The 25,957-nt window shown below is 57.8% G+C and overlaps 8 protein-coding genes across 8 annotated transcripts; 4 read left to right on the forward strand and 4 right to left on the reverse strand.

The window, feature by feature from the left end:
* Positions 1–986: 986 nt before the first annotated feature.
* B0H64DRAFT_374300 (uncharacterized protein) lies at positions 987–1,826 on the reverse strand (the record flags this gene model as incomplete). Its single annotated transcript, XM_062802327.1, has 1 exon — positions 987–1,826. The coding sequence occupies one exon, from the start codon at positions 1,824–1,826 to the stop codon at positions 987–989; it is 840 nt and encodes a 279-aa protein (XP_062659688.1).
* A 1,621-nt stretch (positions 1,827–3,447) lies between these two features.
* B0H64DRAFT_164832 (uncharacterized protein) lies at positions 3,448–3,877 on the forward strand. The gene has a single exon (XM_062798660.1). The coding sequence runs from the start codon at positions 3,557–3,559 to the stop codon at positions 3,785–3,787; it is 231 nt and encodes a 76-aa protein (XP_062659689.1). The 5' UTR covers positions 3,448–3,556; the 3' UTR covers positions 3,788–3,877.
* Positions 3,878–4,205: 328 nt separating this feature from the next.
* On the forward strand, positions 4,206–7,449 carry B0H64DRAFT_397580 (uncharacterized protein). Its single transcript, XM_062803886.1, has 9 exons — positions 4,206–4,590; positions 4,630–4,955; positions 5,048–5,634; positions 5,708–5,752; positions 5,783–5,936; positions 5,968–6,366; positions 6,453–6,755; positions 6,820–6,930; positions 7,021–7,449. The coding sequence occupies exons 1-9, from the start codon at positions 4,374–4,376 to the stop codon at positions 7,204–7,206; spliced, it is 2,328 nt and encodes a 775-aa protein (XP_062659690.1). The 5' UTR covers positions 4,206–4,373; the 3' UTR covers positions 7,207–7,449.
* Positions 7,450–8,869: 1,420 nt separating this feature from the next.
* B0H64DRAFT_424677 (Septin-domain-containing protein) lies at positions 8,870–11,689 on the reverse strand. Its single transcript, XM_062805655.1, has 3 exons — positions 10,408–11,689; positions 10,203–10,353; positions 8,870–10,154 (listed from the first exon to the last, which is right to left on the reverse strand). The coding sequence occupies exons 1-3, from the start codon at positions 11,482–11,484 to the stop codon at positions 8,878–8,880; spliced, it is 2,505 nt and encodes an 834-aa protein (XP_062659691.1). The 5' UTR covers positions 11,485–11,689; the 3' UTR covers positions 8,870–8,877.
* A 1,060-nt stretch (positions 11,690–12,749) lies between these two features.
* On the reverse strand, positions 12,750–16,093 carry B0H64DRAFT_475024 (uncharacterized protein; the record flags this gene model as incomplete). Its single annotated transcript, XM_062808076.1, has 4 exons — positions 15,867–16,093; positions 15,317–15,806; positions 14,980–15,265; positions 12,750–14,926 (listed from the first exon to the last, which is right to left on the reverse strand). The coding sequence occupies exons 1-4, from the start codon at positions 15,911–15,913 to the stop codon at positions 12,750–12,752; spliced, it is 3,000 nt and encodes a 999-aa protein (XP_062659692.1). The 5' UTR covers positions 15,914–16,093.
* A 543-nt stretch (positions 16,094–16,636) lies between these two features.
* B0H64DRAFT_424678 (KRI1-like family C-terminal-domain-containing protein) lies at positions 16,637–20,175 on the forward strand (the record flags this gene model as incomplete). Its single annotated transcript, XM_062805656.1, has 3 exons — positions 16,637–16,657; positions 17,937–19,955; positions 19,986–20,175. The coding sequence occupies 3 exons, from the start codon at positions 16,637–16,639 to the stop codon at positions 20,052–20,054; spliced, it is 2,109 nt and encodes a 702-aa protein (XP_062659693.1). The 3' UTR covers positions 20,055–20,175.
* Positions 20,176–20,401: 226 nt separating this feature from the next.
* B0H64DRAFT_461141 (fungal-specific transcription factor domain-containing protein) lies at positions 20,402–24,463 on the reverse strand. The gene is made up of 2 exons (XM_062807492.1): positions 23,203–24,463; positions 20,402–23,148 (listed from the first exon to the last, which is right to left on the reverse strand). The coding sequence occupies exons 1-2, from the start codon at positions 24,342–24,344 to the stop codon at positions 20,886–20,888; spliced, it is 3,405 nt and encodes a 1,134-aa protein (XP_062659694.1). The 5' UTR covers positions 24,345–24,463; the 3' UTR covers positions 20,402–20,885.
* B0H64DRAFT_165073 (uncharacterized protein) lies at positions 24,288–25,690 on the forward strand. The gene has a single exon (XM_062798663.1). The coding sequence runs from the start codon at positions 24,584–24,586 to the stop codon at positions 25,559–25,561; it is 978 nt and encodes a 325-aa protein (XP_062659695.1). The 5' UTR covers positions 24,288–24,583; the 3' UTR covers positions 25,562–25,690.
* Positions 25,691–25,957: the final 267 nt, after the last annotated feature.

Here is a 25,957-nt window from a genome sequence, read left to right on the forward strand (position 1 = left end):
CGGGAGGGGGCGGCCACCAAGGAAAAAATTAAGCGAGTGCGAAAAGCAAAACGAAAAGCCCGCCCGCCGCCTTTCCGCCTCACAAAACCCGAAACGCGCGGAAGCCGGTGGGATTGGACCTTACCTTGGGGGAATTTGGGATCACAGTTCCTCCATGCTTGGTCACCCGGACACCCACAGACAGGCACAGGCGACAACAAGGCAAAAAAGGCGCGCGAAGCCAAAAAAGAGCCAAGCGGGCAGTCCCTCCGTTGCCCCGTCCCCGTGTCCCCCGTATCCCGTATCTGTCCGTAACAAGTGAGAAAAATGACACCGATCGGCCAGGTACGAAGAGGAAAAGTTCCCGAGAGGGGATTGGTTAACCGGGAACCGCACCCCCCTGGTGTGGATGGAGATGGGTTATCAGTGGTGACTCCACTTTACTTTTTGTGAATCATACCGCCGCCTCGGGACCGATCTCCACGCTTTCGAGTCGAGGGTTGGGGATAATCGAGTGTGGGCAGCAAAGTTGGAGCGGGGGTGGGAGAGATGGGACGGCGGCGATGGGTGATGTCAATTGTGGGATCGTGGCACTTGGGGAATGATTCAGATGTAGACGAAGAGATTGATTCATGTTGATTCGATTTTTTCATTTTCTGGTGCTGTGGCCGCCGCCGTTGTCGGCGGTCGGTGCTAAGCTAAAGCTTCCCACTCAACCTCAGATAGGGAGCGGGAGCTTGGTAAAGAAGTAGTGTGTGTGAATCCATCCACCTGTGGTAGGAAATATGTGTGTCCTCCTGCTTCCTCGTCCGAAACCCAGGACTTCATGCCATCCACCCCCATTATGTATTGAGTGGTGTAGTAGTAGTAAGACGCAATGACGCTGCTGATCCAAATCCAAACAAAGTAAAAAACAAAACTTTTTTCGCTCCCAGTATCTGGTATCATTTGAGAACGCCGGCCCATGCAGAAGGAAGAGCAAACACAGAGACAAGAGACAAGACCATTTAGTACACCGACACCGCCGAGATGAGTCTCGCCGGATTCCGTGGCGGGAGGTAGTACCCTTCCTCGTAGAAAGCGGTCTTGTCCCCTTGGTCTATTGTTGTCGCTGGTGTGCTGCTCCCCTTCTGCGTCTCCTCGAATGCGGGGATGAGAGTCGTAGGTGGTGATGGCGGCATCGACTCGTCTTCTGTCGAGCCGTCCGAGTCGTCGTCGAGCTCGGGTGGTGATGAGGGCGAGACGGAGTGTGACGGGCTCCGCTGTAGGGCGAGCTGGGTAAAGTCCTCCTCCTCGTCCATATCGTAGTCCTCGTCCTCCTCCTCGACACCGAATGGGTAGGCGGCCTTGTGGGGCAGCATCGTGTGCGAGGATATCCTCCTGAGGGCGACAGCGTCGGCCATCTCGATGTCCTCGTCGTCGTCAAAGTCCGAGTCCGAGTCGGAGTCGGACTCGGCGTCCTCGGCGTGCCAGTCGTGCTCCGGCTCCTCCACGATGGTATCCGCCCACTGGATGTGCCTCTCCTCGCTGGTGCTGGGCGAGGCGCCGCGGACGGACTGGTTGAACCACGACTCTTGTTCCCTCTCGGCGTCGGCGAGCTCCAGCATCAGCGAGTCGAGCATGTTGGCGTGCCCGACGAGCAGGCGGAGGTTGTGGTCGGGGCGGGCAGCTTCCGAAGACAGCTTGGCCCGGGCCTTGTGGGCGAGAAAGTAGGTTTGTGCGATCGACATCTTCTTGCTGGCTCGGGGTCTGAATGGGGACGCGGGAGCTGCAAAGGAGGCCGGCGAGGAATGTAGTGGCCTCGGCGGTTGTGTGTTTCTTGGTGTTTGGATGGGAAGAGAAGACATTTTGGCGGGTCTGCAGGCTTCCAGATATTTGATGTGCTTTGGCGTTTTCCTTCCGGTGAGTCAAGGCACGAAAGCCGATTGCGGGATAGCCGAGTTAGGCAGGCTTCAGGGTGTGAGTTCAGGCCGGGGTGGGGTGGGCCAGTAAAGTGGTAGCCAGGGCAAGGCAAGGACCATAGGACTCGTTCGGTGGGCAGTGGGAGACACTTCGATGAACAACTTGTCAAAGCAATAAAGTAATTATCACTGGCAAAAAGACAAGATGAAGTGCTGACCTGGTCGATGACTGAGAGGGACATGTGCCCGAGGAAAGGGCGGCCCCCCGAGTCCTTTTGTAATCTTGACCGTCTGTTGGTGTTCGGCTCTTCCAAGACACCGCAGGTCACCAGAACCTGGCTCGTTGTATCATCCGCAGCAGCTGACAAAAACCGAGAGTCCGATCTCCACCCCGGGCCCGCCCTTCGCCTGCGCATAATTACCTACCCTTGTAGGTTAGTGAGTGAAAACGCGGCCTCGACCACGCCCTGCGCCGTCCCCTCCTGCAGCGAGTAACACTCGATACTGAGACGCGGCGGCGGTGAAGCACCGTTGGACAGTTTTGCGTTGCCCCGACGCAAATCGACCGCGCCTGATCCCCCGCACAGGGCCGCCTCGGCGAGCCTGTCAGGCCCCAACACAAACGCAATACGTATCACCATTTTTGGTGCGCTGTCCATCGCTCCAGCCCAGCTGGCAGGAACACATACAGGAACAACAGGAAGCATGGATTGACGGACCCCGTTTCGGCCAACGGCGTTCGTTCTCCTCGTAGGACGGAGTTACGCTCCAGCGTGCCAGCCTAACCCCGCTACGCCCTGATAAACGCGGCCTCAGACTGATTGATGATGAACCCACCTCGTCCCGCGTTCACTCATCGCAGCGCTGGATTTGTCGGCGCCAAGGCTCTTCTCCCTCCGCCGATTGTTAATCAGCAACGCCGAGCACCCCGCATTCGCAACGACAAGTCGCAGGACTTTCGGCATCTTCTCGCTTCTGTCTGGATTTTACCACTTTAGGGTTTACCTAAGCACCCGTTTCATTATTAACCATGGTGCCTTTGCGCTCATAATAAGCTCGAATGATGCGCTTCGCTCCCTGCACGCGATCCTCACCATCCCGGCACGACATCGACGGTTTCGTACCTTGATTTCTAATTGCCCAAACGGTAGTTACAGATTACAGATTACAGATTAGAAGAAGCCTCTCAATCTTTCTGCGGTAAGAGTAATTTCACCTCGACAATGCGCGTCTCATACGTCCCAATCCTATCACGGTTTCAACGCCGAGTACATACGTCAATCTCAACACGCCAGTCGGGGCCACGGCACCGAGGCAATGCATCTCGTTTACGCGCCACAGATACGCGATAGCATTGTGGTTCATCATCTCGGCGTCGGTCCCGATCTTCATCCCGCAACATCATATGCATGGAACGTCGCGAGAAAGAACCGCACCGCCCCCTTGCGTATAGAGTCATCAAATGCGACGGGCTCCCGGCGGTGTGGGCTCACAGCGATTGCTATGCGAACGACGAATGAGGACTCGGATTCGGCTGCGACCGTAACACCGAGTTCGAATACACAGGATGGCTCATTGCACCGCCCGAGTCATCTGTGGGGAGGGGGAAATTGCGGGCATGGAGTTCGGTACGGGCTCGATCTGATTCGCCCTCACCCCGTAGGGCTGATTACCTGATGTGCACCGTCCGGGTGGGAAGGACAAGAAACCACCACATGGCAAGCCGGCGCCCAATAACTACTGTCCTAATGGGGATGCCGCTTCATCTCCCCAGTCAGGACATTGCGTGCCCTCACGGCACAGCCCAGCCACGAACATTTTGTCGGTATCGCATCCCGCGAGGACGTCGTGCTCCTCTGACTGCAGGAGTTCTGTCCTCCGTTCAAGCAAGGTTCAATGTCACGTAGCATCTCGACATACGGAGTACCGCTTCCCTTTTTCCTCTAGTTAATCCAGGAACAAACGACACGGGGACAGCGAGATCGGGAATCTGGGTCGAAATCTCTCCAGCAAGGGGATTACGCAGCAGCACCCGTACCATCGTGACGACTGCGAGATAACCTCAACCGTTTGGGATGCAAAGTCTCGATGGATGACGAATCGCCTCGCATGGCGGCCAATCACGTAAGTCTCCGCGTGGTTGCTCGGTTGCGATTGAGCGCTGCCTGGACACCTGGATTTCAGGGTGCGTGCGTGGGTGCCCACCCTCGGGATGGTCCCTGCGTCGGACGGAGTGACCGACCGCTCCGGCTCCGTGCTCCGTCGGCGCTTGGAGGCTCAGGAAATCTGATACGCGCCTCCTTTGATCTCTCGCGTTCGAAATACGATGCACGTTGCCCCGTGATGTCATGCGGGCTGCAACCACTCTAGGAGAAACCCCAAGTGCATTTTTTTGCCTCGCAGAGAGGCCTGGACATATTATTGCCCAAATAGGGACAATCTGCGTCGCCTTGCCCACGTTTCGCAATACGGACCAAAGAGGAAAACGGGTGCATGTGTGTCACTCATACATACATCCAAGTCGGAGATATTCCGGAAACTTCCCTTGACACCCGTCGACTTCGCGGAAACTCGTGTCCTTATTCACCCGCTTGCAGCAGACTTCGTCGGCCACCGCCCGGAACGCCGGGCGTCGACCTTGGTTTTTTCGGCGGGGAAATAACCACGAGACAACCCCCAACGGAGGAAGTCGGAACGACTACGCGGGTGTGTAAGTCTCCCCCCACGCTCCATTTACCCGTATCCCAAGTCGGCGTTTGCGAAGGTCAGTCAGGGTTTTCTTACCCGAATGCCACAAGTACCTTCGAATATGGTCCGGCCCGGCTGTTTCTCGCTCGGGCCGGTGTTTTCCACATAGACAACAAACCAAACCAAGGCCGGTCATCTCACTCCTTTCTACCCAAACCGGCATACATACAAACAATCAGCCCTCCCGCGCTCTCTACAGTTTCTGTTGAGCAACGGAATACCTCGAGCATGACAAGAAAGCCATCGGAAACCTGGCCGGAGGACAAATGGAGAGACCCGAGCGACTCCCAAGAGATCGAGGGCCCCCAATGCCAACAACCCTATCAAGTACGTCAGCCAATTCTCACTCCCCGGTTTGCTGGATGCGACCGAAAAGTGCTTTGTCGATGTCTGCTTACGAAATCTAATCGTCAAAATAGGAGGTGCATACCTTTACCTGCCGGCTCCACAGCGCTATCCCATACTCATGGGCGGGGCAAGACCCTGTAAAGATGTCATTGTGGCAGAGGAGAGCCTTCATCTCCTCATGCCGCAATGCCACGCGCGAAAACCTCTCTCCATGCATCAGTGCTACCTGTCACGGTCAAAGATCGACATGGTCTTGGCCTATGTTCATTCGCAAAATTCCACCCGTCAACCAGCCAGACGCACTGGGGGAGTGGGAGCAAATCTCCTTGCTAAACCTCGGTGAAGGCAGGGCCCAGCGAGAGGCCCGAGACAAGCGCTCAATGGATGACCATGTCGGCCGCCCGCTGTTCTTCTGGAACGCGGCGCTATTTGGTCCCGTGCACGCGTCCTTGTTCCAGTCTATTTATGTCAACGATGATACTTTACGAGGGCTGAACTGGCACGTAAAGCATTTCCTCGAACGCGATGAGCAGTGGCGCGACCTGGGAACAGAGGCCTTCGTTGAGCTTGAGGATGCTGTATTCCCGGCGGAACCTGTTGGCGAGTCCGACGGAGTCGCTGATACGACTGTCAGAGCACCGGTGCATGGACGAATATGGTGACTATCCCGATGCAAATCCACAGTTACTCTATCTAACAACTATTTTCGAGTGGCTGGCTAACACTCGCAGGTGTCTCAACTTCAGCCGTTCGGGGGGCATCCTCCCACTGCCGGTGTTAGCCTTTCTTGCTGTCCAAACACACAGAGGCCCAGAGCACGACGAGAACATTCATGACCCCTTTGTTTGTTTTGGACAAGCCTACGCGGCACCCTGGCCGAGCACGGGACCTCGAAGTACTCATTATGAGACTAGCGCACGATGGATGCTTAGAATCCTATACCATACTCGGTGCTTTGTCGTTACCCTCGCGGGTTCTGGACGATGGCAAGCGAGCAACAAGTTCACTTATGCAGGAGCCAGTAACTGTCAGTGCTGGGTTGAAACTGGCTCGTGGCTTTGCTCAAAGCTCGGGGTCGTTTCCTTTGCACGGCCGGACTCTGTGCATTGAAGAAGTGCGGGCCGCCATTCTCCTCACCCAGGAACTAGATCCCGCCCGCCCGCTCTTTTCAATCATATGCCTTTCGGACTCCGATCAGATTTTCTCTGCAACGCGAAAGCTAAGGGATGGTACGGACGACAGAATGCTCCGGATGTGGCCGGAGGTTCTCAAAGGACAGGGGCTTGCCGGCATCAACGCATTTCAGAATACCGTATCCGTGTGGCTAGAGGACTGGGCAGCAGCCTGGAATGCCAGCCTAGACGAGATTAACACTATCATCAATGTTAATGTGCGTCCTCTTCCAGCATACTGCCACATCGCTTCCGCATCCAAGCTCTGCCGCGCACTCGGGCTAACCTTCCTGGCCCTGTGTAGCTCGACGATGTGATAAGGAAGGATTGGATTTCCGAACATATGTTTGACGATTCATTCCAAGTTTCAGCCATGTACAGCTCGGTCTTGCACCTGCTCAGGATCTTTTCCACTCACATCACCGAATCCGCCACGCATGTCGGCGAACTCCGTTACGCCATTAGATGGGACATTTTGGGGAAAGAAAGAGCACTCACTGTCAAGGAGAACTTGGACATCCTGGTGCTTAATAAGAACAGGTTGTCCGACCAGCTCCTCCGTCGTATACAGGACAAGACGGCTGAGATTGAAAGCCTCCGGGACGCGGTAAGAAATGGCTCAACGAATGTCTGAGCCTGCGACGTGACTGACAACTTAACCTCCGACGCAGATCTTCAACGCCACGTCACTTAGGGAAGCTTCGGCAAGCAGCGAGGTGAACTCGTATCTCTTCATCTTCACCGTCATGACTATCTTCTTTCTGCCGCTGAGTTTCGTTACGGTGAGTCTTACGTCACCGCTCCACGTACGGCGGCAGAGTAGCCGTGCATGATCCCGCACATATATAGTTCGGGGCTTACGCAGAACCCAGTCCATCTTCGGGATGCATTTGTTTGACAAGGAAGATCCCTCTGCCAACCAGACCACATTTTATATCACCATGGTTTTGACGGCCATAACTACCTATGTCGCGGCTCTGTCGGCGGTTTGGTTCATTGCGCCCCCAGCGCAACGCGAGAAACTAAAGACGACTTTGGGGAGGGCTCTGGGTAAATAAGCAAGAGACGTTAAGTAGAGCACTGCCATCCGGGTACGTGGTGTGGTTGCTACCGTGTGCAGAGGTGGTTGGATACATGGGAGAAGTGGGAACTTCAGAATGCATTTAATGCGAATGAGACTTGACTACCTTCCTCGAGTTAGAGCTAATCCGGCTCATGTGCTCACAACTACAGATGTGGCCTAGATGCACGTCGGAGGCCGACATGGACCGAGACCGGCCAATTTAATATTGCCAATACACTCAATCTTTTCCGCAAACTGTCGCTTCTCTGCTACAGACCTTTGCTTAAGCACCACCGGGTAATTGTCGTTGTTATTTATAGTAAGCAAAGGAGGATGCAGTTTAACGTAGCTATTTATAAAGATTTAAAAGGCATTATCAAAGTAGCCAGTACCTAGCCTTGTTGGTCAAGGCAAAAGGACATAGAACAATCAGAAAACAGTATACTCGACCACAGCACATATATTCCAGGCGAGCCTCTGGTAACCGAGCTTGTTTGCAAAATAGAGGTGGGATTAATGACAGGTGAAGAAGATCGGACCTCGTCATCGAGTCGGGTTTGTAGCCTCAAGTTGCTCATTAGTAGGGGGCATCCTTCTCGACATAGTCGGAACTATGGTGACGTAGGACCTCGTAGGTCTCAGTGCCCTGTGCAGGTAGGCAGGCTGGAAAGTGTGCGAGGGACTAGACCTCCGGAGCAATCCAGTAACCTACATACCTAAGGTACTAAGAATTATACCCTGCCATCGATTGAGTTACCAAACGATTAGGTTGTTCTTCGACTCCATCTCCGTCTTTGTCCTGGAGTGTAGTCTAGAACTTAAGTGTAGCACTTTAGTAGGCACCTCACGACTGACTAAGGACTTAGCCTCGGTCTAAGACATAGACCTCGTGATGACTACTAGGTAGTGTTAGCTAGTCAAGGTTATCACCTCTCCTAAATATTGCATTGACGCTTCCCACTCGACCCGTTCAGCATTTGGCGTTGTATAAATAGAATCCCCATAACAGTTACATCGAACTACTACCATGTCCCATACATTTACCACGTTAACTGTGTCTCTTTCTTCAGCGAGAAACGAACTTCATGCTGGACACTGTGATGAGTTGAACACAAATGTATGGAACTTAATCTAGTATGACCGACATGTGATTGTGGAATATGCTACTGCTGGACGTACTTAATCTCGAGCTCCAAGTATCAGAATAATATATATGAGCTGGTATAGTTACTATCGACCGAGCAGTGTTCCTAATAAATGATCTAGCGACAAGATGAAACGCCAACAATGCCCCTCCAAACACCCTCACCTATGATGTTTTGTCTACATCAAGCGAGAAAGGACACAAACTAAACTTATGCGACCCATGCTCCAGACGCAAACCGGCCACTCGACCAGTAAGCATCCCATAACACCGCATGAACCCATATATAACAAAATCAACGCCTCGTAGGTGGTTGTTCCCCGGGCTCAACTCAACGCCCCTCGCCGTTACTCACTCACTTAATTCATCACTCCCTCACTCATTCACTCCCTCACTCCCCCACTCACCCACTCACTCCCTCACCCACCCAAATCCATCCATCACACACCAACTCAAACAAAACCAAAGAAAAAGAGAACGTATAATACCTATCCAACCCCCCCTTTCACCTCCTCCCCACCCCTAGCGCACACCATACCAAAACCGCTCCCACTCCCCCGGCAACCACCCCGCCGGCGGCGACTGCACATGCAAATAATGCCTCGTCACCCACAGGGCCAGCCCGCCCAGCACGCCAATGCTGCCCAGCACCTCCAGCGCAAGCAAGCCGCGATGGCGCAGCTCGTCGGCCACCTCCAGCAGCCCGAGCGGATCCTGCCTGTGGCGCTGGCACTGGCCGTCGCCGGCGCCATGCTCCCGACACTGGTTATGGCCCTGGCCCTGGGCTTGCTGCTGCTCCAGCGGCCCATACCCCAACCCCCACGCACCGAGCTGCTCAGCCAGCGCATCACCACCACTACCACCCCTCACCCGCCGGCCGCCGTGGCGACGACCTCTTGCCACATCCCGACCATGCGACCGATGGCGACGATGATGATCGGCAACAACAACCGGCAGCCCCCCACCCTCCACACCATCACCCTCACCACCACCACCCTCCCCACCATCATCGCGCACGCACTCCCCCAACCGCTCCGCCAGCCAAACAGCCCGATCCCTCCGAGCAACGGCAGCGTACTGCTCGCGCTCGCGGGCCAGGCTGCGCTGGAGGTCGGCGGCCCAGTTGGCCAGGCGCACCTGGGCGAGGCGCTCCTCGCGCTGGGTGTGGTCGGCCAGGCGGGCGAGCGCGTAGCTGGACGAGGGCGTGCCCATGCCGCTGCCGCCTCCGGGGCTGGTGTTGGTGTTGGTGCCGACCGGGGTGAGGATGTCGTTTTGTGGTCGTCCTCCGCCTGTGGTGGGGGTGAAGGTTGGGGAGGTGAAGGGGTTGGTTAGGTGGAGGGGTAGGGCGTGGTTGCCTGTTAGGGAGGGCGGGTTGGAGAAAAGGGAGGGGGTGTGGTTGGGGGAGTCGGGTTTGCGCCACTGGACGTATTTGCGCGCGACGGCGTGGCGGAGGCGGGCGACGCCGGCGGGTGTGAAGACTTCGGATACGAGGGCGGAGAGCTCGGTGGGTGTGAGGGGCTGGACGTAGTCTGGCGACATGAGCAGGCTGGCGTCCATGGTCTCGTGGTCGGGCCCGGCGGCGCTGGAGATGGCGTAGACGCCTTGGTTGTCGGTGTCTGCCGACGCGGGGAGGGAGAAGGAGAAGAGGCGGATGCTGGCTTCTTTGAGCTGGCTGTGGATTTGGGACTTGCTGGCGGCGACTTGGTTGGGGGACATCAGGTCGGTCTGAGCGAGAAGAATGATGATATTCGTGAGCGGGTAGAGCTGGCGGAGGTACTCGATATCAACGGGACGGAGGCCTAGGTGGTGTTAGTACCGGGTTGACGCAACGGGGGGCTCATGCATACGGTTCGAAACCAGGTAAAACACGGCGTCAACCTGGACGCCGCCCTCTCCGCCTAGAAGATTTAGGAGATCACCATCGGTGAGAAAGTTAGAGTTGATCCGCTGCAAATGGGCCTCGATATACTGCGCCACGGGCGTGATCGTGTCCATGGACTGCGGGGGTTAGTCATTTCTGCACCACAATGGTCACACGAGAGGAGAACTCACCGATGACCCGCTCCCGTACCCCGGGGTATCAACGAAGCAGACATTCCGATCCAGAACCGCATCTCCCAGACTCTTCCTCCGCCTCAGCACCGGAACATCGTCCACCTCGGACCACCACTCCGGATACGGCTTCGTGCTCGCATAAATCTCGGTAATCTGGCTCGTCCCAGAAAGGCTTCCCCTAGCCGACTGCTTCCGGCTCTTCCGCGACATCGGCGAACCGCTTCCCGCAGTCTGCGTGGACCTGCCCATCGCAGACGCGCTCAACAGCGCCGACGGCGTAATAGGATCGACGTGCACGATATGCTCGCACGACTGCACGATCGCTTTGATAAGTGACGTCTTGCCGACGCCGCTGTCGCCGGCAATCAGCACCTTCAGGCGGCCCATGCGCTTGCCATCGTCGGTGAACGGCCGTCGGCTCGGCATCTTGATGCTGGGCATGACAAGCTGTGGGGCGCTGCCGCTGTCCATCATGGCGGAGGAGTCGCAGCTCGTGTCCCCTTCACCGCCCCTCCCCGCGGGATCCTCTGACCGCTCCTCGTCATCCTCGTCGTCCTCGACCGCTATGTCACCGCCCCTCATGCTCGGCGGGAAGCTGGGCAGGTCCTCGGAGAGGCAGAGGGAGTTGCGGCGCGAGGACATGCTGCTGAGGGCGGACGCAGGGCCGGACGCGCCGAGCAAGGCTGGGGTGAGAGGCTGCGAGAGACTGGGGGTGTCGGCTGACCGGGGAAAAGGTGAGACGGCCCGTGGCGCGTCGTAGTCTTCGTGTCGGAGCGCGTCGACGGGGCCTTTGGAGCTCGTGGGTCGGGCTTTGGACTCTTTGTTTCTTTCGAAGTCGTGGTGCGTTGGGACTCGAGGTTTGGAGTGTTCGGGGTGTTCGGTATATGGGGCGGCCCTTTGCTCTTTTACGCGGCGCTGGGGCGCTGGCGGGATTTGGGACGATGAGCCGATGGTTGCCTCATCACCCAGCATATACGTCATCTGCGGTGCGGTCGGGAGTCTGAAGGTCGAGAAGCCATCGGGATCCGAAGTGCAGGCACGCCCATGGGCGTCATCACCAGAAAGCGGTCGCATCGTGGCGAGTGTTTACATGGGACAAGGAAATAAGAGTATAAGTTGAAGGAGTAAAAGGGGAGAAAGCCGGAAATGGTGGAAATAGATGGTTGTCGAGATGTTCTATTTTAGGCAAGTCGGTAGTTGCACGATGTTAACTTTCCAGAGGTATCATGATAGTTGATACCTAGAGAGTGTATGGAGGGACAAAGCTGGCCCCCGAGCCGTGCTGATTGATGATGAGGGGTGGTAGGGGTATGTGCCATGGGTACGAATAAGGAGTGGTTATCTCTCTCGTTGCACTAACAGCCCCAATGATGCCATGCCATTGGGGATGTTGCAGCGGTGATCGCTCAACGAAACCCCGCCTTTCCCGGCTCTGGACCAGCCAAATCGCAGGGTTCCCCAGCCGAACAGTTCCGTCGCATCTTCCAGGACTCAGCAGATCCAATGCGGGCGTTAGGGGCACCCCGGAATAGTCCCTCGTGGTCACTTTGTTAACTACCTTAGTGCTGGTTAGTTCTGTGCTTTGCGTGGGGGTGTTGGTTCAATCATGCAATCATGAAGCGCCGCCCACAGTTCAGCTTGTCCCTGTGATTGCTGCTGCAGGGGCTGCCCCGCTGTGGAGTCCCTGCAGATGCCGTTGCAGCCCGTGGGTTCCCGTCGGGGAGTGGCCCGAGGACCCATTCACGGACCCATTTACGGACCCATTCGCACCGAAGACGACGACTTCCATGATGATGAGGGGGGAACGAAGGAGGTGATATTGTTTAAGATGCTAACGTTGTGTGGATATCCTGGACTGAGTATATCTTTATAGGAGACCTAACAGTGTATGTGAAATCGGGTTTCGTGATCATGTATCACGGCCGCGCACTTATGACTCAACTTACCTATTGCATCATACCCAACGGGCATCCAGGTACGGAGTCAACAAACAAACAAGGCACAACCTCAATCAACAAATCAAGACCAAAAAGGTGCAGCAAAACCATCACATTCTCGCAGTCTCGCTGGCATGGGGACCCCATCTGTATACAGTACACACGCCCCCATATGCACATCATCCCATCCCAAACCTCAGCCCATCCACGGGCAGTGTATCAGTACCTCAGGTAGTTGAGCCATCTCGGCATCCACCATGATCAATCAACCATGTTGATATTCCAACCAGCCCCTTAATCCCTAACCCCCAACCCACGGCCCCATCCTAACCCACGGCACCATCCATCCACCTACCCCCCATCCATTCCTTCATTTCCCATCCCCAACCCACCAATCCATCATCATTCATACCTCGCCCTCTCCCTCTCCTCCTCCAACCGCCTCATCCTCTCCTCCTCCCCCTCACCACCACCACCCCCCCCTTCACCCCCATCCCCCCCAACGGCCACCTCCCCCCTAACCCCCCTCCCACCCCCCTTCCTCCGACTACTCTTCCTCGCCCCACCCTCCTCCTCCCCGCCCGCACCATCCCTACCCTCCCTACCCCTCTTCGTCCCCGCACCCCCTCCACCACCACCACCACCACCACCACCGCCGGCGAGACCAGCAAAGCTGGCCATGCGCCGCGTCTCGCGCAGTAGCCTCTCCCTGTCGCGCGCCGCGCGCTCCGCGGCGTGCGGGTCCGTGGTTGTGGCGGCGGACGTGGGGGTGGGTGTGGCGGCGGAGGAGCGGCGGCTGTGATCGGCGGGTGTGGATGATGAAGTGGTGGCGGCGGCGGCGGCGCCTCTGATTTCGAGGCCTAGGGCACGTGGGCCGGTGGAGCGGGGGTGGGGAGGGGGGTTGATTTCTGCTGTGGTTGCGGTCGTGGTTGTGTTGTTGGTGTTGGTGTTGTGTTCGGGGGCGTCGGTTGTGGCGTCGGCGGCGGCAGAGGTGGTTTTGCTGCTGCGGTGGTGGCGGTCGCGGTCTTTGTCGCGGTCGCGGCGGCTTTCCCTGTCTCTGTCTCTGTCGCGGTCACGGTCATGGTCACGATCGCGGTCTCGGTGGCGGTGGCGGTCTTTGCGGTCTCTGTCACGGTCCCTGTCACGGTCCCGATCCCGGTCACGGTCACGGTCCCTATCGCGGTCGCGCGTCCTGTCGCGGTCCTTCTCCCGGTCTCGGTCTCTATCCCGATCCCGGTCATGGTCCCTATCGCGGTGCGAGCGGTGCGACTTGCGACGGTGCTCGTCGCGGTCCTTGTCCTTGTCCCTGTCCCGGTCCCGGCGCTTCTCCGAGTCGCGGTCCTTGCGGCTGCTGCGGTGGCTCCGCCGCTGTGAATCGTCGGCGGGCGGGGAAGCGGACCTGGACCGTTCGTCCTCTTGCTGCTCACCGCGGCGGGACTTGGACTCGCGCTCGTCATTTCCGTACGTCGAGTGCTTTCTGCGGTGCGACGACCGGTGATGGCGGCGCTCGTCACCGCTCTCACCCTCCTCGCCGTCCGCCCGCGAGTATGACCGCTGCCGCCTGCTGCGCCGGTGCTCCTTGCGATCGTGGCTGTGGCTGCGGCTGCGGCTCTTGCTGGCAGAGCGTTCCCGGTCCTTGTCCCTGGCACGGTCCCGGTGACGGTCACGACCACTGTAATCGCGCTCCCGGCTTCTGTCCTGGTAGCGGTCGTATCTACCGTGGCGGGAGCTGTGGAGAGAATTACTCCGCGACCGGCCGCGGTCGAACCCGGTCCCAGCGGCACTGGTGGGGGTCGGCGGCTTGTTATCATCAACCCAGCCTCTAGCTTGGAGATGTTTATAGCTCGTGTTAGGTAGACCCTGCATCATGGCTTTAGGACCCTTGGGTGCGTTTATGGGCACATCAGGGTTTCCCTGCGAAGGCATACCCTCTCCGCCTTCTCCGCCCTCGCTTGGCTCCTGGACCGCGTTTTGCGGGGCGCCTTCCCCTTCTCCCGGGACTTGCTCGACGCCTCCTTCCTGCTGGCCCTCTTCATCGCGGCGGGAACGTCCGAACTCGTCGACGTTGGCATCTGGGTTTGCCTCGCCGCTCGCTTGGTCTCCGGTTGCACCGCCGGCTTGGTAATCGCTCTGGCCGCTCTGATACTGTTGCTGCGCATCGTAGCTTTGGTCATTCCAGTTGCCGCCTGTGCCGTATCCTTGCTGCTGCTGGTAGCCCCCACGGCCGTACCCGTACCCGTAACCACGGCCTCGACCCCTACCGCGGAATCCGTACTGATTCCGGCGATAGTCATTGAACTGGTTCTGGTGGCCATAATTACCTTGATTGAATCCTGTCTGGAAGCCAGAGTTAAACGAGCCATAATCACCATTGCCCATGCCAGAAGCGCTTGGATGATTGAAATTATCTTGGCCGACATTCCATGATTGCTGTCCGTTCCAGTTATCGGCTTCGCCTCCGTAGCCTCCCATGCCCATATTCATGTTCATGCCGTTCATGCCCATGCCTTGAAAACCTCCATTCATGTACATCTGCATCGTCATCGGGTCCATGTTCATGCCTGGCATGCCTGGTATGCCTGAGAAGAGTTAGCGACAAGGCTTTCGTCACGAGGAGGGGAGTAAGACTAACCCATCATCGGAAAGTTGCCAAACCCGTTTTGCATGGCCATCATCATTGGCATCTGGTCGAATCCAGGGGTGAAGCCGGCCGGGGGGAATGCGCCGCTCATGCCTTCGGCTTGGGCTACGCCAGAGCCGTCGGGGTCCGGTTTGTTGACGTGACCGTTCTCGTCCCCTTCTTGTGCCGCTTCAGCATCGTCGCCCTCAACCAGTTCGGTGCCCTGTTGCGCTGGGACCAAGTCGGTCGAGGTTGCGGCGTCGCCTTCGCCTTCTTCTGCATTGTGTAATGCTTGCTCCTGATGAATGTTAACGAATGCAGCGCGCTGACTAGAGCTGTGGTGTCCTACGGTATCATCGGAAGTATTTTCCGTTGTCTTCTGTTGGGCCTCCTCAGCACCGGGCTCTCCGCTTTCTTGGTCCCCCGCAGGAGCCCCCTCCTCAACACCCTGTTCTGCCATCGGAGCCTGCTGCTCCTGGGTAGTTCCAACCCCTTCTCCAACTGGCGGTCGCTCGAAAGTTGCTGGCGCCGTGGCGGAAATTGGGCTCGGATCAACGGGAGTAATCGGCGTGGTGGCTACATCCTTAGGTCTGTTCGACTCCCGCTTCTTCTCCTCGGTTCGCAAGAACACCTTGATCGTCGTGCGCAGCGCCTTGTGCGGCTTGCAGTCGTCGGCCGACAGGGGCGAATGTTCGCAGACGGGGCACGACGCGGGCAGAGCCAACTGGCAGCTTTCGCAGATCGCCTGCTCGCAGCACGGCAAACGGAAGGCGTTGACGGCGAGCTTGCTGCAGATGGCGCATCGGAGCTTCGCGGGGATATCGTCTTGCGGCAAGGAGCTGTTCCCTTGATGTCAGTGGTGCCCGACACACTCCCGGAGTAAGTTTAGTGAGCCGTACCTGATGAGCTCGGCTTGTGCCTCTGTGAGGGACAAGGAGGCGGCCATGTCGCGCTGCGGTTGGCAACGGACGTGGTTCCACTCCTGAAAAAAAACTCGACCGGAATTATAAAATTGAGGTCATTGAGATTTGTGCGACTCCCGAAACACTTAGGTTACGAGACCAACGGCGTGATAGTTTAGGGCGACACGTCGAACAAGTCGATGAGACGTTGAGGCGATGGATTCCAAACTCCCGGGCGCGTTCCGGCGCTGGTCGGACCGTGAAAATTTAGGCGGCGGCCACCGCACGTGCGCTGCTGGTCCGCGCGTAACAGTGCACTGTGATAAATAAACACTGTCTTATCATGGTGTTTTCGGTATGCATACAGTGTAAATGGCACTGTACTCTAATGGTGAAAGCGGCAGGTCAATGCTGGTTCTGTCTGGTAGAATTTAATTTCTTTGTGACAGTAGAAGTTTATAGCATGGCGGGTGTAGATGTTTTGAAGGCCCGTCCCTTCTCTGTTCAGTGCAGTGGTGTGGTGTTGGCGGGCAGACGCCAGACATTTGGATACAGGAGATGAAAAACACGCGGCGCTTCAATAGCTTGAGGGCTTTGCTGACGGCAGAGTATTAACGTTAGAATGAATAGAAATAGAAATCCCCAAAAGCAAGAGTTACTCCTAGTTAACCTGCCCAATATGACCAACCACTCCGATAGACCGTGTAAAAATACCGAAACGGGCAAGCATATCCCCCCGCTACCCCCCGGTCACTCCATCTACCAGCATGGCATCAGCAAGCGCACCCGTCCTTTGAGCTCGAATCCCGCGGCCCATTGAGATTCACCCTCTGCTCCTCTGTCCGGTTGGCCGCATGCGACGCACCAGGCCCGCGGGCCGTCTTCAAGGACGTTTCGGGGATCGCGTTGGCAATCGCCGTGAACACCTCGGTGACGTTGTAGCCCGTCTTGGCGCTGGTCTCGAAGAACAGAAGCCCCTCCTCTTCCGCATACGTCTTGGCCTCCTCGGTGGTGATCTTTCTAGCGTCGCCCGAGTCCTCGGTCCCCGCATCCTCGGCATCCCCGCCGCTCCCAGCTGCGTCGTTCGTGAGATCGAGCTTGTTGCCGACCAGCGCAATGACGATGCCCGGAGACGCCTGCCGTTGCAGCTCGGCAACCCAGTGCTTCGCCTTGATCAGAGATGTCGGTTTCGTCAGGTCGTAGACCACGAGGGCGGCCTGGGCGTTGCGGTAGTACATGGGCGCGAGCGATGCGAACCGCTCCTGGCCTGCGGTATCCCAGATCTCAAACTTGATGGTCCGCGTCGGTAGGTTGCATTTCTGTGTCAGGAAGGCGGCTGTAATGGCGCACTCGGTTAGCAAGCAATCCTCCGGCTGCGTTTGAGGTGGCAAGATGTACCTCCTATTGTCGGCTCCTTGTTTTCTTGGAAGTCGTTGTTGACAAATCGAAGGACGAGAGACGACTACAGAAACAACCCGGTCAGCCTGAATGCGAAGGGTCGAGGGAGAACGGTAAGGGTACCGACCTTGCCGACGGCCGCTTCACCGAGGAGGACCAGCTTGACGCTGCTGCTCGGTTTGGGTGCGTTCGAGTCCGCCATTATGTGTGATATTGTCTTGCGATCGGTTTGTTGGAAGAAAAGCCAATGGTGATGCAGAGGCCTTCGTGATCTGTGTCGTCGTGGAGGCCGATTGCGTGGTGTGAGTGCGTGTTCCTTGGAGTTGGCACCGCAGTGACGTGATAGGCAGACGCTGAATGGAAGGCCGCAGCCAGGATGAATGCGACGACATCTCGAACCAACGCCAGACCTGGACTAGCGCTGCAGTCCACGTGCACGGGCCACGGAGCGGAGGACATTGACGTGCCGGCCTATCAGAGTCCGAGCCTCCACTGTGTTCAAGAACCCACCACTGCCCCACTAAAAAGTTCGAAGCCACGAAAAGTTCACTCTCTTCATGGACTGTTTGCCTTTCGAAAGTTTCCCATCCCTCCATCCTTATTGCGGCATTGGGCTTTAAAGACCTGGGGTTCTTCAATATGCCGCCGGCTTCCGCGAAAAGCACCAAGCGCGCGCCCCAGGATGACAAGATTGTCTCCAAGAAGGGTCTGTTCGACGACTCTTCATCCAGCAGCGAAGACGACCAGGAGGATGGCGGTGCTACTCTAGGTCCCTCGGCCGAGCTCAAGATCAACGAGGAGTACGCCCGCAGATTCGAACACAACAAGAAGCGGGAGGAACTACACAGGCTGCAGGAAAAGTACAAGCCGGGCGGCGAGGGGGAGCAGGAGTCCGAGTCATCCTCCGACGAAAGCGAGGACGACGAGGCCGTGCTTGCGACCGAGGATCTGGATGCCGAGATCTCGGCTACGCTGCAGGCGATTAAGAACAAAGACCCCCGGATTTACGACAAGGAGGCCGTTTTCTACCGGCCCTTCGACCCCGCCGCCGAACCGAAGACGAAGGCGGAGAAACCTATGTTCCTGCGCGACTACCACCGTGAGCGGTATTTGAGCGGCGATGTTGGCGCTGACGATGATAGTGCTCCCGTCGCCGACGTCCCCCGGACCTACGTGCAGGAGCAAGACGAAATGAAGAAGTCCATCCTGTCTGAGATCAAGGCCGCCGCAGCCGCCGCCGACGACGAAGAGGAATGGAGCGATGACGACGCTTTCATCAAGCCCGTAAAGAAGGACGATGCGCCCGCAGCGAACGGCATCCACCCGTCGCGGGCAGCCAACATCAACCTCACCGAGGTCGACGTCGCCAATGCGGACAAGAACCCCGAGGACTACTTGTCCAAGTTCATGGCATCTAAGGCTTGGGCACCCGAGGGGTCTGGTTCGAAGTGGCAAGCATTCGAATCCGACGACGGAGAAGACGGAAACGACATGGCTGACGAGTTCGAGCATGCCTACAATATGCGATTCGAGGACCCCACCAAGAGCAACGAGTTCTTGAAGACGTACTCGAGAAACATGGCCGCCGCCCGCTCCGCGAGAAAGGAGGAGCTGACGGGCAGAAAGAAGCAGAGAGCCCTCGAGAAGGAGCGGAAGGAGGCCGAGAAGCAGGAGCGCGAGGCAGAACGAGCCCGCCTGCGACGCTTGAAGATTGAGGAGGCCTCTGGCAAGCTCGCCATGATCAAGAAGGCTGCGGGTATGAGCGGCAAGAACCTAACGGACGAGGAGTGGCTAAAGTTCCTGGAAGATGCCTGGGAGGATGACAAATGGGAGGAGGAGATGAAGAAACGGTTCAACGAGGACTACTACGCCGAGGCCGACGACATGTCAGTTGACGAAGCGGAGGACGGCGACGAGGACGGGGCAAACAAGAAGAAAACGAAGAAGCCTAAAAAGCCGAAATGGGACGATGACATCGCCATCGACGACATCATCCCCGATTTCGACGACGAAGCCAAGCCCGCCGTCGCCCTCTCAGACGAAGACGACGACGCCGCCGAACCACAACCCGAAGAACAAGCCTCCGAACCGGAGTCCGACGACGAGCGCCCCTCCAAAAAGCGCAAGACCACCAAAGACCTCAAGAACGAGCGCATCGCCGCCAAGCGCCAGGCCCGCGCGGACCTCGCCAAGATCGAAGCCCTGGTCGACACCAAGATGGAGCTGGACAACCCGCGCGCCCTGCAGCAGCAGCAAGCGTCCAAATCCTCCAAGGCGTCCTCCTCCTCCAAATCCTCCGGCGGCGGCACCGGTTTCCGCTACCGCGAGACCTCCCCGCAGTCCTTCGGCCTCACGGCGCGCGACATCCTGCTGGCGCCCAACGACGCCGCCCTCAACGAGTTCGCCGGCCTCAAGAAGCTGGCCACCTTCCGCGACGCCGAGAAGAAGCGCAAGGACAAGAAGCGCCTGGGCAAGAAGGCGCGCCTGCGCGAGTGGCGCCGCGAGACCTTCGGGCGCCAGTTCGAGCAGTCCGGGCCGACGTTTGGCTTTGAAAAGCTCGTTGGTGGTAGCGGTGGTGGTGGGGAGGAGCACAGGTCGCGCGGGAGTGGTGCGAATGCTGTGTCGGCTGAAAAGAGGGGGGCGCATGGGAAGAAGGAGAGGCCTGCTGCTGCTGCTGCTGCTGCTGATGTAGAGGCGGGGGCGAATGGGATTGTGGAGGGGGAGAGGAAGAAGAAGAGGAAGAGGTCCAAGAAGGGGAAGAAGGCGGGTGTTGAGACGGAGGCGTAACGTAGGGTTCGTGTCTTCGAGCTGGGTACATGGTATGGTTTTACGGGCGTTGGGTGGTCTTTGTGTATGGAATTTGGCTGCGCGCTACCTAGTTATATCTAAGGAGTACTTTTATCTGCTGTTTTCGAACCGGTGTTGTTCCCTGTTTTACGTGTTCGGTCTCTCGATTCACTGCACGGCACTTCTATTTACTCGGCAAACATTCTCAACACTATCGCGGGTTCCTCAGAATGGTGGCTAGTTGGTTTGATTCGATCGATTCTCGCACTCGGACTCGCACTCCAGCCGCACCAAAGGAACAAGTAGTCGGTAGGTAATTACACATTTCTGAATCCTCCGCAACTCATCGCATTCCGCAGCGTGACCCGCCCTGCTGTCCTATGCCGAGACGCCGCACCAAGACCCCGGGTTGAGTGATTCCCTAATCCAGGGGCTTGCCCTTCCTATTCTCAAAAGCCGTATCCGAAACACATACTGCGAGTGCTGAGCGTTGAGCTTCCTGAAACTATCAAAACCTTCCCATCCCAGTTTGTACGCCGTGTCCCCCACCCGGCCCAACCCATCCATCCCTGACCCGTTCCATAAGATATCGTTTGCTCGCTCAGTTGAATGTGCTCCTCCCTCAGCGAAAACATCTCAGAAAATACGGCAAGCAAGACAACCGCTTCCACGCTCGGCTCTGCTCGTCCCACACCCAAAGAAAAACGTATCGGTATATAACCACACCACAACACCCAGTCAAACGGACCCGGTCAAAAAGTCCCACTCCTCTTCTCCATAGCCCCCCTCACACCCTCCTACTGTTCATAGCTGCGGCGGGCATCCTCAAAATCAACGATGATGCATCCCCCCACCACCCCCACCACCACCACCAAACATACTAGCAAACCCATCCAACCCCCCTCCCATCCCACCACCTACCCCCAGCCCTTCCGGCCCAAGCTCAGGCGGCTCCATATTAAAGGGCATAAACCAAGCCGAACTAGGTTCGCCAAACGCCGCGTGCAGCGCCGCGTCCGCAGGGTGCTGGTGCTCACCATGGCCGAGATGGCCCCCATGGCCTCCATGCCCGCCATGGCCGTGTCCATGATGCCTGCTGAGGGGGTGGCCGTGTCCGTCACGGCCCTCGGCGGCAGCTGCGGCGGCCGCTGCGGCCGCGGGGTTATTCCCGTCGGCCCAGCCGGCGAGGCCGGAGCCGCTGAGCGATGGGTGGTCGACGGCGTGGCTGTGGCCGCCGTATGCGCCAAAGACGAGCTGGCGGTCGAGGCGGGACATTCCGTGGGCCGCCGCCATGGGCATGGCGAAGGGGTCGGGCGGGAAGAAGGACTGGGGCGGGCCGTGGTGATGGTGCGGGTGGGAGAAGGCGACGGGGGAGACGGGGGAGAGGGCCGGATGGTAGGAGCCCGGGCCGTTGCCGCCTACGGCGAGAGGGTTGAAGCCACCGGGCGGAGCGCCGCTTGTCGGGGCGCCGCCGTTGGGGTTTGCGTTGGAGAAAGAGCGCTGGTGCAAACGGGCGGCATGGAGCTGTTCAGCGGTGGCGCGGGCGAAGTCGGTTTGGAGGGGCTCCAGGCCCTGGTCTGGCCCAGGTCCGCCGCCGCGAGAGGTGGTGCTTGCTTTACGGACCATCGATTTACGCTTGAGTTGCGCTGCGGTGGGTGGGCCGGAACGGGGGATGCCGTTGGCCGCGGCATTCTCGGCGCTTTGTGGGGAGAGGGTGGTGAAGAACTCCTCGACTGTGTGGAGTTCTGGTTTTTGTTCGAGCACGGCGTCGTCCCCCTTCTCTTTCTTCTTGTAGGTGGCGGGGTCAAGGAAGTCTGATTGTGACACGCCGTGGGGATAGCGGTCGAACCAGTCGCCATACTGGAAGATTGGTGAGGCCGCGCTCTCGCTAGCAGGGTTGCCTTGTCTCGCGGCATCGGCACAAGTGCGGTATTGCTCGCGGAGGTTCTCCGACATCCAGTGGAACATGCCCCAGTACCGCTTCATCTTGGACAGAAACCTGACATTGGTGGCCAAATTCCGTTTCGAGGTCGCCTCCATGGTGGGGTTCCCGGAGAATATCCCAAAAATATGGACGGTGCTTGATAGAAATGCGCAGTACCCGGTGAACGGCGCGGTGATAAAGTGCACCTCGGCGTCCTTGAGTAGCTCTGATACCCGATTCGCGGCGGCGAAAGCCTTGGCCCCTGCCTTCGTCACGAAGGCCTTCGGTACATCCTGTAATGAGTGGCCATTCGGCGGTGACACGGCGAATCTGTTCATGAAGAGGATATTTTGTTGGATGGAGATGTGTAGGAAGAGAAACTGGTTTGCCATATTATCGGTCTCGTGCAGTTTCAGGTTCTCGGGTGTGTAGGCCAAAGACTCGGGCAACTCGGTCAGAAAGTCTTCAGTCTGCTTGAGAAGCTTGGTGTACTCCGAATCCGGGTTCCACATCGGGTGAGTATCCAGCTCCTTGCCGCCCTGGTTGAGGTAGTTGATGATGCGCCCCCATAATGCAATAGCCTTGATCATCCAGGCGGCAACTCCCATGTTGTCCTTTGCTTCGTTTGGATGGTCCTCGGAAAGGGGTTCGAGAACCTGCCCATTGAGCATTTCGGTCGGCCCCGGCAGGTCGTACTGGAAATTCTTCTCCTTGATGGGCAACGGAATCTTGAAGGTCTCTTCCCTGATGAAAGTCGGCCGGTCCGTCCCTGACGAGTTGAAGCGGTCCATCAAAAAGCACGCCCACATTGTCCGCCTCCGGATCTCGCGGTCGATGAAGCTCAGCTGTGTCTTGCCCGGTATTCGTAGGGGGTCGTGTTCCAGGTCTTTGTGAAGCTGGAGGGCGAAGGCCATGCGGATGGCTTGTCCCCCCAATGACCAACTCCGTCCACCATGGCATGTTCCAAACTCATGCAGGCCGAGGATCAGCAGGCACGTCAGAATCGTGATGTTCGGCCATTCGTATCGCTTCGTCAAGATATCACGAGCAGTGGACGCCCACTCCTCGCCCCGGAGGAAATTTGGATTTGTGTTGAGCTTCGGGTGGTTCGAGAACCGGGCGGCTATGGCACACACTGAGAGAACGAGGACCGGAGGTAGCGTACCGGCTCTGGGGTAGCCATGAGTTAGTATCATCAATAGGTGGCTGGGCGAGTAAACCTACTTGAGTTTCCTCATAAAACTGGGCTTGTGAAGAATATGATACGCCTGGCCATAAATGTTTTCGAAGAAGACTTCAGCGAGATGCTCCTGGATATCCTTGGAAGGGAGCGCATCGCCACCTTCTAACAGAAGCTTGCTCTCCTCTGCCTCCTGGACGAGAATGGTCGAAGGTTTGTTTGGACCATCAAGCTTGGACCTCGACGGAGCGCGAGCCCAGTGATCTAGGTCCGGTCCGAATGCTTCATCAACCCCGCGTTTCTTCGCTGCTGCTTTTCCGCCACCCGGCAAGGTTCCCGGAATCGCGGGCTTCACCACGGCTCGGGTAACCGAGGGCGACGTGGTATCTTGCTCTGTTTTCGGTACAACTTTGATGATGCGCTCTTCCATGCGCTTCAACCGCTTATCTAGCATCGCCATGTAATCTGTCCTCGGAGCTGCCTTGCGGGCAGTGACTTTGTACACGCACGGTATGCGCGAACGCAGACAGTGCTTGCAGGCAGGCTTCTCGCCCGAGCAGCGAATTTTCTTGCGGCGACATGCGATGCAAGCCAGCGGCAACCGTTTGCGCTCCTTTCCCGCCTTCGTTTTTAGCTCGCTCCAGGCTGGCGCAGCGTCTGACTTCTCCCCCTTTTTCCCGCCCAAGTCCGTCCCATCAGCTAGTCCGCCGGTCGCGAGCCCGAACTCGTCGGAGAGTGGCTCGTCCAGCAGATTGGAGCCATTTGTGTTGCTGTCTGGTGTGCTATTATCGGAATCGTCCGGGCTGGGCCGTTGCCCGTTGCCGCCGCCGTAGGCGGATGTGTGAACGGTAATAGAAGCTACGGAGTCTTGTCGGTCCTGCATTGGCGAGATCGAGTTCGCCTGCGGCGTGGTGAAGACGTCCGGGCCATGGTCGTCGAAGTTATGCGGCAGGCCATTCATGGGCGAGTCTTGGAGAGAATCTTGGTACGAGAACTGGAAGTCCCCAAAATGCGCTGCATCCGCCATGTCGTGAACGGCGGTGATGCTGTCTAGAGTCTCATTGGCACCTTCCAGCTTGAGGCCGGGCTGGGCAACGTGAACTTCGGGCTCGCCGGGAGTGGGAGCGAACTCCAGCTCAATGGAGTTGAAGTTCTTAAGGCCAGCCTGGGTGTCGCTTGGTGACATGGCGAGGTACTCAAAAAGGATGGCTTCAGGGTGCTCAATGCAGTGTGGTCACGGCGGGTAGGCAGTTTAAGATCCCCACACACGGTCAACCCGAAGCCCGGGGGTTTCTCCACTCGATCCGACTCGTCTCGTAATCGTAGTCAGGGCGTTACATAGGGATATCCCATCGTACTTGTCGTGTGAAGAACTTCGAGTGAAGTGAACGTGGTGAGGCGATGTGACCGAGGTGGGTGAGGCAGATGTTTCTGTGCAGCAGGTGTCAAGACGCGGTTTTCGATCTTCTCAGCGGTTCCTCAGCCGAGAGGGATCCTGGGCGTAGTCTCCAAACGTTGATGTTTGGGGAAGAGAAATCGGAGAGGGGAGGCGAACTGGGGTCGGAACCTGCGGCGCCCCAACCTTTCCAGTGGATCACTGGCGAACGACTAGCGTCGAGAGAGTGTTTTCGCATGGTTGAATTGTGGGGTAACATCCCAGTCATCCTTGTTCACCTCTCTCTGGCTGGCCTGTTCTCGAGCCTGAGCACACATCCGGTTGCGGGGGTTGCAGGCTTCGAGTTGCTCAAAGGGGAAGGGGGGCCAGAGACAGCGGAGGGCGAAAGGAAGCGCGGTCTTGGCTCACCCGCAACGGCGCATGCAGGCAATATACAACAAGCATGCGGGACGAAGCATCGAAGGCCATGGGAACAAGAAAAGAAGGTTGGCCGAAATTCGATGGATGGGGCGAATAGATTGAGCATGCGATGCTGGCAAGCCCAACGAGGGGACATCAGAAGTTTGACGGGCCGGCTTGCTATTGCAGATGGGGCGGCTTGTCAACCTCCCCTTCCCCCTCTGGGTTCAAGACGAGGAGGCAAGCAAGAGACCGAGGATGCAGCCGGGCTGACGCACACTCACCGCATCCATCCCGCACTGGAGTGCATCCAAAGCCCGCAGCCACCCTCATGCATGCGGTTCGCATGCACCAAGCAGGGCAAAGTCGGGCCTCTTCTGTGCTTCTCTGCAGCTGAGGCAAGCCACAGGAGTGTCATCCCCGGGCAATCCCTCTGTCCGACAGGGAAGTGTGGTGGTCCTTTTCCATGCCTCCGTTTCGCGCTGCGCCACGCACGGGCACCGGGAGGACGTCCCCTTCCGAATTGGACGTCATGGCAAGGGGACGCGGAAGGCGACCGCGTGGTGCTCGTGTGCAAACCTGCAGGGATGCCGGGTGTAATTGTATGAGCGAAGGAAAATTCCGAGAATACGCCGGAACGTAATATAGGTACAAGCCGACAGGGATGCCGGGCGGTTTGCATTCAGCAGATCTGCGCTCGCCCGTGATATCTGCAGCCGCCGAGATTGGCCATGGCGCGCGGGTGTGTGTGCGTGTCAATTGATGCGCGGGGATTGTGAGCGAAGTTGTCCGTGTCTTGTTTCGTTCGCGATCTCGCCGTTTGAGGCTCCGGTGGATACCGTGGATATCGATTTGTCGATCATCGATGTGGCGGAATGACTTGGTTGGATTTTGCGGAGACAACTCACGGATCAGACCGGGGCAGACAAGCGCCGTCGTCAGGAAACGCGAGCGAACCCGCCGGCGTGGCCGGAACCAAGCAGCTGTTGGGCGCTCGAAGACCG

This window comes from Chaetomium fimeti (genome assembly GCF_033439085.1).
Source record: "Chaetomium fimeti strain CBS 168.71 chromosome Unknown B0H64scaffold_4, whole genome shotgun sequence".
Classification (NCBI taxonomy): Eukaryota; Fungi; Ascomycota; class Sordariomycetes; order Sordariales; family Chaetomiaceae; genus Chaetomium; species Chaetomium fimeti.

Excerpts from the sequence above, each read along its gene's own strand:
- B0H64DRAFT_164832 (XM_062798660.1), top strand. The coding sequence starts at position 3,557 with ATGTGCACCGTCCGGGTGGGAAGGACAAGAAACCACCACATGGCAAGC.
- B0H64DRAFT_397580 (XM_062803886.1), top strand. The coding sequence starts at position 4,374 with ATGTGTGTCACTCATACATACATCCAAGTCGGAGATATTCCGGAAACT. Across the intron at positions 5,753-5,782 it reads GGCATCCTCCCACTGCCGGT|AGGCCCAGAGCACGACGAGA; the intron begins GTTAGCCTTTCT and ends CCAAACACACAG. Across the intron at positions 6,367-6,452 it reads ACACTATCATCAATGTTAAT|CTCGACGATGTGATAAGGAA; the intron begins GTGCGTCCTCTT and ends GGCCCTGTGTAG.
- B0H64DRAFT_424677 (XM_062805655.1), bottom strand. The coding sequence starts at position 11,484 with ATGCGACCGCTTTCTGGTGATGACGCCCATGGGCGTGCCTGCACTTCG. Across the intron at positions 10,354-10,407 it reads GGTACGGGAGCGGGTCATCG|TCCATGGACACGATCACGCC; the intron begins GTGAGTTCTCCT and ends TAACCCCCGCAG. Across the intron at positions 10,155-10,202 it reads GTTTTACCTGGTTTCGAACC|GCCTCCGTCCCGTTGATATC; the intron begins GTATGCATGAGC and ends AACACCACCTAG.
- B0H64DRAFT_461141 (XM_062807492.1), bottom strand. The coding sequence starts at position 24,344 with ATGTCACCAAGCGACACCCAGGCTGGCCTTAAGAACTTCAACTCCATT. Across the intron at positions 23,149-23,202 it reads AGTTTTATGAGGAAACTCAA|AGCCGGTACGCTACCTCCGG; the intron begins GTAGGTTTACTC and ends TGGCTACCCCAG.
- B0H64DRAFT_165073 (XM_062798663.1), top strand. The coding sequence starts at position 24,584 with ATGTTTCTGTGCAGCAGGTGTCAAGACGCGGTTTTCGATCTTCTCAGC.